The 10,238-nt window shown below is 37.9% G+C and overlaps 1 protein-coding gene and 1 long non-coding RNA gene across 4 annotated transcripts in view; both read left to right on the plus strand.

Annotated features, from left to right (window-relative positions):
• The window catches only part of carmil2 (capping protein regulator and myosin 1 linker 2), a 53,984-nt gene extending 44,484 nt beyond the window's left edge, over positions 1-9,500 (plus strand). For 2 of the 3 annotated variants that reach the window (XM_083552593.1, XM_083552592.1), the window contains exons 37-40: positions 84-422; positions 3,678-3,785; positions 5,317-5,421; positions 9,076-9,455. In XM_083552593.1, the coding sequence (XP_083408719.1) occupies positions 84-422; positions 3,678-3,785; positions 5,317-5,421; positions 9,076-9,290 (767 nt within the window). In that variant the 3' untranslated portion in view covers positions 9,291-9,455. Of the gene's footprint in view, positions 1-83; positions 423-3,677; positions 3,786-5,316; positions 5,422-9,075 lie in introns of all 3 variants that reach the window. The other variant, XM_083552594.1, reaches the window with a different exon arrangement.
• LOC310732347 lies at positions 5,811-7,148 on the plus strand. The gene is made up of 3 exons (XR_014535444.1): positions 5,811-5,938; positions 6,012-6,533; positions 6,761-7,148. It is a non-coding gene; the product is annotated as an uncharacterized lncRNA (long non-coding RNA).
• Positions 9,501-10,238: the final 738 nt, after the last annotated feature.

Raw genomic sequence — 10,238 nt, forward strand, 5'->3', positions numbered from 1 at the left:
CTCTTTTTTTTTTTTTTTGGTATCATTAAATACTATCACTGTATTTTATTAAGTATTACTAAAACCTTTTTATGTATTGTCAGACACCAGACGGCCAGTGCGAGCCCCCAACACTGAACACCCACCACTTCCAGAACGACCAATAGGTCCTTTACCCCCCAAACCAACCCTTAAACCCACCTATATTCCCCCGGGTGAGGTTCCAGTGGGCACCAGGTCCATCTCTCCCATCCCTAGGCAGCCCAGTCCCTTACCTGATACTCCAGCATCAGTGGTGGAGAGTAGAACTTCCTCCCAGCCTCACACAAAAGAGCCTCCAACTCCTTCTCCAAGGAAAGAGACACCTCCAGCCCCTTCACCACGTAGGGTCCGTAGCACAGACCCTCAGGAGAGAGCCGAAAGAGCACAGTCTGTTACTGAAGGTATGGCTAGAGGAAATTTAATAATCAAATTGGGTTTATGATACGAGAGTGTGTGATTAACTTTGAATGTGGTTTAATGATAATGAAAACGTATTGATTAGTTGATTAGTTCATAATTGTTAGTAGTTACTGAATAATATTTTTAAGATGAATAACTAATTTAACTTTATTACATTAGCCAAATTAAAGGATGCTTAACCAGTTCCCTGCTATTAACTTATTATATGAGCAAAATAAAACTGATTATGTAATGCTTGCAATTTTTCACTGTATTATTCTAAAATAAACCTGTAGATAAAACTTCTCTGATTCACTGCTCACCTGTTCTAGTAGGTGAGCAATTTTGTAATAATTATTGATTTATTTTTTTGACAAAATAGGCAAATTTTTGCTTGGACATTAGTCAGAAAATTTGAATTTTTCACCGGTCGTATCAGAATCTTACAAACATACTAAATGTGGTCAGACAAGGTAACAAAGTGTATCAGTATACTGTCACTATATATGATTGTCCAGCTTCCTGAAATCCTGGAACATGAAGAGGCTAAAGCCACATGGCAGCAGTAATTGACATAGTGCCTCCTAGTGGTGGTGAAACAACTTATCACCCTCTCTTATCCTGTTTACATTCATTCCGCATAGCTTTTTGAAAAATATAAAGTTTATAATTTAGCTATGACAGTAATTGACATATAAGCTCTATAGATGACAGAAATGGCCACTGTAGATTCTTTTACACAGCGGCCACTATTGCTTTTTTACAAATAAAATGAAATGTTGAATAAAGCCTCGTCAGACAGTTTTCTGGAGGTAATTATTCATAGCCTTGGATTCAGGTAGTAACTCAACAGTGCAGTCCTCAGAACAATATTGTGGTAGCTTTGATTTCACTGCATAACGTCTGCATAGCACTGACAAATGTCAACTTCTCATGATGTAGCAAGACAAAATTTCTGTTGTGAGAGATGCAGAGCTTTAGGTTCCTAAGCCATTTCTGGAGTTTAATTGTTGCGGGAAGGGAATTAGGGAAAATGTTCTCATGGTGTTAGGTACATATTGCTGAATTAGTTAAATTAGGGGTTTTATGACACGTATGATATCGGGTTTACTGTTGAGTGCATAAACTAGAAAAGAAGATTGTAAAGGGTATTATTAATTATTACGAAATTTGTTTTGTAATTTACCGTTTCTATTTATCGTTACATTTCTTGCTGCACTAAAGCCTTAAAAGAGCTTTAAAAAAATTCTGGTGATAACCTGACAATAAATGCATGAATATTTGTTTATTTGGAATTTGTTGATTTGTAAAATGGTTGGTTTTTTTAGTTTTTTTTTTTGAGAAGGGTAATTGGTGCATTCTTGAGGCTGGTGCATTTGTGAGATTCCTCACAATAGTGCGCTAAACCAAACCCTTGTCCAATTCAACATTTTAATGCATTTATGCATACAAAACAGACAAACGCAGGTATATGAGTATTTCTCCAATATACAATGTTCCATGTCAGTTTACAGAACCAGCATATGATCTCTTGCATATGTTTATCCAGTTTGATTTCAGTTCAAACTCAGCATTCCCATCAAAAGAAGCCAATTCTTACTGTACACGAGCCCAGAAACCGTTCTGGAAACTAGTGCAGAGCGCTGATTTGTTCCAGCCATCAGACACTGCTAGGGCAATATCCAGAGTATTACCATATTGCAATGGCCCACTTTAAGGTTGTTCCTGTTAGTCTTGTTAAAAACTGTGGTGATTGTTTTGCAGTCATGAGTTTGATAGCTGAAATCCAATGAGAACTGTAGTAGAAGGCTGTGATATGTAAAGGGAACCCCAACATACCTGTCAGATAGGGCCAGGAGTGCCTTAATGTATTAACTGGCAGAAAAGATATGAAGAGTTACTTACTCAGAAACATTTATTTAACCAGAAAAAAAGCTTGTTAAAATTTTTTTACAAGACTAATGAAAATGCTTTTACAAGACTAATAAAAATACACAATAATTAACACAACATATCATATTTATATATATATATATATATATATACACACACACACACATACATACACACACAGTATATATATTAGGGCTGCTAGTAACTATATATGATGTATAGTATAGTAACATTATATTCTGGTCTTTGGACTACTGGAGCATGTTGAGTGGCTACGGAAGGAACTAATTAAAATGTTGATTCATGATAAACTTATGGTCTCCCAGCAGTTTACTTTGTTCTGTGACTGCCTTAAGGAGTTCTGCAATGTTTTTCCTTTCATTATTATGCTGTTAGATTAGTGTGTGATTTGATTCAATGTCAGTGATGTTCTAATATTTAATAGTTGAAGATGATAGAGTATTGTCGCTAAACATGAAATGACATGGAAAGGACTATAGAGTAGCAATGTGCTAATTTGATATTAATTAATGAATGCTGGATCAAATGAGATTTTGCATGTTTAAAAACTTTTTTCCCAATCTTTGACTTTCTACTTTGAATCCAATAATTTATTCACTGAGAAGTCAAATAAAATGTTGAAAAAATAATGCACATAAGAAGAAATATATTGTCTTTATACATATGCCATTCTGCATGTGATGCATGTGCTTTCCTACTTTGAAGTATTCCAGATATATGAAAAAGGTATGTCACTCTTGGCGAGGAACTGAACTATATTATTGTTTTAGGTGTTCTCAGAAAAACTCGCATTGTCCTTAAGAGCTCTTAAGTCTGTTGTGAAATCTGCAGAGAGAACTAAATCAGGCAGTTTGTCCATCCAATTGTTGGTTTCAGTCATGGCATCTTACATCTTCGATAATGTTTTCAGCAGTCAAAAGAGAATGTGCTACACATGCATTTGCATAAGATTTCTTATGCAATCCATTTGCCATAGTGCATACATTTTATATAAACACAAACACTTAAAATACAGTGGGACTGAAATTTACAAGGATCTACATTTTCTTTATATTATGAATATTTTATGTATGTGCCACTTGCTCAGTATTTTAAAATCACATTATTATTAGATCTTTCGTTCCAAAGTCTGAATATGTGGAGGCATTTAATTATGGTATAACCCTCTGATTTATTTACTGTACTGTTGTTTAAAATGGAAGAATCGACATGTTCATGCATTAATTTAGACGTTGATCGGTGTTTGTATTTATATTTGGAGTATTAATACACCACATACATTTGTGGAATATGTTGTGTGTTATGGGAATAAATACAGACACTTTTCCTCTTTCCCCTCATAGAAACTCTTCCCAAACCATGGCCTCGCATGAAACCATCACCTCAGCGTCGAGCCGTCTCTGTCCACGAGGATGCCCTTCTTCAGCACGCTGCCCTGCTCGACCCGGAAGGTGAGCTTTTGTTTCAGTGTCCATGTCCCACCCTGCACAAAAAAACAAAACAAAAAGAGATTGAACTCATATGCTATTATGTCCAGTAAAAAACCCAGTCCGTTACCTATAAATGTTTCTTGGACATTTTAAGTTAAGGGCTGCTAATTAAAATGGTTAACAGGTGGTCTGAAATGGTAGGGCCCTCATCACCACTCATTACCCTCACGTGATCGGTTTTATGTCTCAAATGACGCAAATTTAAAATATCACCGAACAATTTGTAGTGAAACGGAAACATCCAAAAATCCTTTTTTTTATATGCATACAATCTGTCAAAATAAAAGTACATCCTCTTTGAATTCTATGAGTTTAGTATCAAGACATAAAAAAATCATCTGGTTCTTATCAGTTCTTTTAATTAGGTGAATATAACCTCAGATAAACAAAAACATGATGTCTTACACTGTCATTATTTATATAAACAATAATAATAATGCCAAAATGTAAAAGCCAACTAAGTACATCTTTACTGCTTCTATAGGAATTAAAGAGGTTTAAATTTAAGATGTAGTCAAGTGCTGCTTATTAAATCCCCCTGAGGTAAGCAATTGCTGCTGCCCATCGTTTTGGAAGGGGTTATAAGGCCGTTTCCAAACCATTCAAAGTGCATAATTCTACAGTATGTAGCATTTTTCACAAATGTAAAACATTCAAGACAGTTTGCATCTTCTCAGGAGTAGACCAGTCAGCTAATTCAACCCATGGTCAGACCATGCTCAGAAAAATTGCAAAATAAATAAATAAAAACAGATGCTAGATGCTAAAGCTCTCAAGGCCAAAGCTTAAATGGGGTCATGTAACAGGACAATGATCACCAGTGTAAACGTAAATTTACAAAAGAATGGCTAACAGAATCAAGTTGTTGCAGTTGCCCAGTCAAAGTGCAGACTTCAAACCAACTGAAATGCTGTGGCAGGACCTTAAGAGATCTGTGAACAAACAAATGCCCACAAACCTCAATAAATTGAAGCAGTGTTGAGGTTGCTTTATGATTTGACTGAAGTGTGTTCTAGATGGCCATTACATTTACCCACTAAAGGAGCTGTAATTTACAGCATTTGGCAGACGGCCTTATCCAGAATGACTCTCATACAATGAGCAGTTTAGGGGTTAAGGGCCTTGCTCAGGGGTCCAGCAGTGGCAGATTGGTGGTGCTGGAATTTAAACTCATGACCTTTTCATTCAGAAGTCCATCTTCTCAACCACTGAGCTTCCAGTTCCCTTTCAGAGTTCTCACCCTGGAGGATGTAGCTTTCACTAGGAGCAGAGTATAGTCATGATCTCTTCAGAAGAAACCAAAGTCATAAAATGTTTTTATGACTTTGGTTCCTTCTGAACATTTCTATAACAAAATATTTGTAGAATTGTATATGAAATGATACTATGTTTCAAAAGTCTGTGACAGTTGTTGGAGTATTTTTGTAGAAAAGAAAAAACAGTGGGATTGTAATAAAATCTGATTTTGTGGTTATACTGTGGTCTGCCTCAGAGCTGAAAGCTGCATTGCCCCGACTACAGCGGTCACCGATAAGGAAGCGGGTAAACCTGGGAGAACTGGAGCCCTGCTCTGAGGACTTGCCTGAGGGGGAAGAAGGTGAGAAGAGATTAATGCAATTTATGGGGGAGATGATAAATGAGAAGTAGTGACGATGCACTTGTGATGTCTTTTTTACGAATAAGATGGATCTACTAGGTGAATATTGGGAGAAATTTATTTTTGCGGATCCACTTGAACTTGGTTGTTGAACACCTAGTATGGTATATCAGGAAGTGTGATCATAGATAAAATATCAACCTTTTTAATGAAGAAACAGTAAAGAAAACATGTACAATAACAATAGCCTAGTGATTTTTTTACCCTATTTGCCAATGTACACACACACACACACAATCAGAAATATTCAACCCCTTCACCTCAATAGACAATACAGTAATGTTGATGAAAGATAATGAAAATAAATGGGGAAAAAAAAAACATACATATTTGAAGTTCAAATGAAAATTGTAAGTCTTGTAACACATGAGCATGTGCAGTATTATTCAACCCCCAGCTTCAGTACCTTGTGGAGCGCCCTTTAGTTTTTATAACTTCTAACAAGCGTTTTCGATAAGTGCTGACAAGCTTCTTACACCTCTCGATTGGAATCTTTGCCCATTCTTCACGCGCAAAAGCCTCTAACTCAGTGATGTTTGACGGCTTCCGTGCTGCAACTGCCTTCTTCAAATCCCACCAAAGATTTTCAATTGGATTTAAATCTGGTGACTGAGAAGGCCACTCCCGGACACTCCAGCATCTTTTCCCCAACCAAGCTTTGGTTGATTTGGAGGTGTGCTTGGGATCATTGTCTTGTTGAAAGATCCAATGATCACCCAGATTTAATTTGTCAACAGAAGGCATCATGTTCTTCTTCAAAATGACCTGGTATTTCTATGAATCCATGATGCCAGGTACATAATCAAGATTGCCAGTTCCTGCCACAGAAAAACAGCCCCACATCACTACTGACCCACCTCCGTGCTTGACCATGGGGATGGTATTCTTCTGGCCAAAAGCCTGACCTTTTGCACGTCAGACATACCGCTGGTCCATATGTCCAAAAAGTTCCAGTTTGGTTTCATCAGTCCATAGAACTGTCTTCCAGAACTCTGTAGTTTTATCCAAATTCCTCCTGGCATATTCTAGTCGACTCCTGATGTTCTTTCGAGGTCAAGAGTGGAGTGTGTCTTGGGGTCCAGCCATGAAGTCCTTTATCATTCAGTGCACATCTTAGTTGCCACTGAAGCACTTGTACCAGCCTTCATCATGTCATCCTGTAGCTGTCTTGCAGTCACACAGGGGTTTTTCTTAGCCATCCTGACTAAGTTGCTAAGGGCCCTTGATGAAATTGTGAGCTTTCTTCCACAGCCAGGCAGGTTTGCAGCTGTTCTATAAGTTATAAACTTCCTTATAATGCTCCCAATGGTGTCTCTTGGAATGTTAAATCTTTTGGAAATCTTCTTATACCCAAGGCCCTTCAGATGTGATGACATAATCTCCTCTCTCAGCTTTTGTGGAAGTTCCTTTGTCTCCTTTGTCTTTCCCATGATTGCAACTCACCTTGAACACCTTCCTGGTCGGGGTTTATATATGCATCACAGCTGAAGCAAATGAAGGATCGTTATAGAGTTCCCAACGGCTTAATGATGTTTCAGCTCCACTTTAGGCCATAAAAACTGTCAGAAAGCTTTAAAAACAACAATATTATATAGGGGTTGAATAATTGTGACATGGCGATCTTAACAGAATATACTGTTACACAAATACTACATCATACATTTTCTGTGTTGATTTTATGTATCACTAAACTCATTAAGAAGCCATCCAAAGCAGAATCCTGCACTTTGAAAAGATTTGTATTTATAAATCCTTAAAACTCTTTAGGGGTTGAATATATCTGATTGCAAGTGTATGTATATACACACACACACACACACACACACACACATACACACACACACACACACACACACACACAGGTGCATCTCAATAAATTAGAAAATCATAAAAAAAAGTTGATTAATTTTAGTAATTCAATACAAAGAGTGAAACTTGTATATTATATAAATTCAGCACACACAGAATGATATATACTGAAACTTTTTATTTCTTTTAATTTTGATGATTACGGCTTACAGCTAATGAAAACCCAAAATTAAGTGTCTCAGAAAATGAGAATATTGTGAAAAAGTTCAATATTGGAGCCTGGTGGTGTCGCACTAATCAGCTCATTAACGCCAAACACCTGCAAAGGTTTCCTGAGCCTTTAAATGGTGTCTCAGTCTGGTTCAGGCTCCACAGTCATGGGGGAAGATTGCTGACTTGACAGTTGTCCAGAAGACGATCATTGACACCTTGCACATGGAGGGCAAGAGACAAAAAGCTATCACTAAAGAAGCTGCTGTTCACAGAGTGCTGTATCCAAACACATTAAAGAAAAGTTGAATGGAAGGAAAAAAATGTGGTAGAAAAAGGTGAAATGAAGCCCATTCAAGAATTCAGAGGAGATTCACAGCTGGAGTCAGTGCTTTAAGAGCCTCCACGCACAGACGTATCCATCAGCTACAACTGACACATGACTAGAGTCGAGCAGCTTCTTAACCAGAGACAACGTCAGAGGTGTCTTACCTGGACAAAAGACAAAATAGACTGGACTGTTGCTCAGTGGGCCAAAGTCGTCTTTTCAGATGAAAGGAAAGAAAAAATGCATTTTATTAAAGTCAAGGTCCCAGAGTCTGGGAAACGAGTGGGGAGGCACGGAATCCAAGTTGCTTGAGGTCCAGTGTAAAGTTTGCACAGTCATTGGTGGTTTGGAGAGTCGTTTCATCTGCTGGTGTTGGTCCACTGTGTTTTATCAAGTCTAAGATCAGCACAGCCGTCTAGCAGGAAGTTTGATCAGCTTAATGGAGATGCTGATTTTATTTTCCAGCAGGATTTGGCACCTGCCCAAAAGCACCAAAAGTTGTATGATGACCATGGTGTTGGTGTGCTTGACTGGCCAGCAAACAACAGACCTGAACCCCATAGAGCAGGGGTCTCCAATCTTTTCCAGAAAGGGCCAGTGTGGGTGCAGGTTTTCATTCCAACCAATCAATGGTGACACCTGATAGTCATTTACAATGACGATCATTAGATTTGAACAGGTAGAATTTGTTGTGGACTCGCTTGGTTGGAATAAAAACCTGCACCCACACCGGCCCTTTCTGGAAAAGATTGGAGACCCCTGCCATAGAGAATCTTTGTCAAGAGGAAAATGAGAAACAAGAGAGCAAAAATCCAAATGAGCTGAAGGCCACTGACAAAGAAACCTGGGCTTTCACACCACCTCAGCAGTGCCACAGATTGATCACCTCCATGCCACGCTGAATTGAGGCAGTAATTAAAGCAAAAGGAGCCTCTACCAAATATTGAGTACATACACAGTAAATTAACATACTAAATGTTTTTATGAAGAATTAAAATGTTTTGATATAGTGAGCCAAAATCATCAACACTTGAAATATATCAGTCTGTATGTGATGAATCTATATAATATACGAGCTTCACTTTTTTGTATTGAATTACTAAAATAAATAAACTTTTTTAATGATATTCTAATTTATTGAGATGCACCTTTATATATAAAATACATAGCTTATATGTACGTTTTATTTTTGGATGTGGTCTCAGCCTTGTCTTATGTTTTCAAAACTTTTTCTGCTCCACCCAAAGCTAAAACAGCAGCGAGAGAACGCTACAGGGGACAGGCTGTAGAGACAGACAGCACTACTGCCAACTATGGCCAGCCTGAAAAGAGTCTAGGTGGGATGGGTGAGGAAGAGACCATCCCAGAGAGAGGGGTGTCAGTCTCCGAACAGCACACAGCACAAGGAGAGTCATCAGACCAAAGAACTGAAACCCTCTCACCTGAGACATACATGGACTGAGCCCTGTGCAAATTCTATTTTGTATCATGTCTACCTTTGCCTTGCACGTCATATTATGTACAAAAGAATGAATTATGAACAAATGGTTTTAAAAACAAAAAGGAAAAGAGTAATTCAATACATATACTTGTTAATAATTATTAAAAAGTGAATAATGTTGTGTCATTAATTGTCTGGAACATGTTTGTTTTATAAATCACTCACTGCACAGCTCAGACTGGACTGGATTTTACTGTCCGTGCAAATTTCTGTGTGCAAGTTCCCACAAAAAAATCCAAACATTTTCTAGACTAAACTAAGCTTTTTTTTCTTCCCCTCCGGTTCATTAATTGTCAATGAACATGGGCTTGTGTTTGCATTGTAAAACAGCATGTGTTGTGAGAGAGGAAAAAATGTTGCATATTATTAATTTAGGCTCAAAAAAAAAAAATACTGCAGTCCATCATATACACAGTGTGAGTGAGAAGATATTCTCTTTTCATTTTCTAACAACCTTCATGACTTTTTTTTTTTTTTAAATATAAACCTGCTGCTATTGCAGTTTTCCCTAGAATACGGCCTTTGTGGGAGGAAAAGCCCACACGCTTGAGTCATCGCTGCGTGCGTTCATATGCAGTGTGTATATTCGGATTCTCTGCAGTAACACCGTGTTCCTCCCCTTACTGGGTATGGAGCTGCAGGGTTTGGCTGATGGAGGTAGTGAGAGCAGGACAGCCATCTGTGAAAGTGTGGTGAGCTGAATAGGGAGGGAACAGAGGGAGGATTAGTCGAGAGGAAAGCAGCTCCATCATTGGAAAAAAAAGTGTGAAGAAACGCCGGGCCGTCGTTTGTAATTTTAAAAAAAATAACAGCATCTCATTTAGGCTCGTTTTCTGGTTCAGGCAATGGCTTAGAAAGTGAAATTTTATTATGTAGCTCTAAAAAGAACAAACAAAAAGGACCATCGGG

Source organism: Silurus aristotelis (genome assembly GCF_946808225.1).
Source record: "Silurus aristotelis genome assembly, chromosome: 10".
In the NCBI taxonomy this organism is placed as follows: domain Eukaryota; kingdom Metazoa; phylum Chordata; class Actinopteri; order Siluriformes; family Siluridae; genus Silurus; species Silurus aristotelis.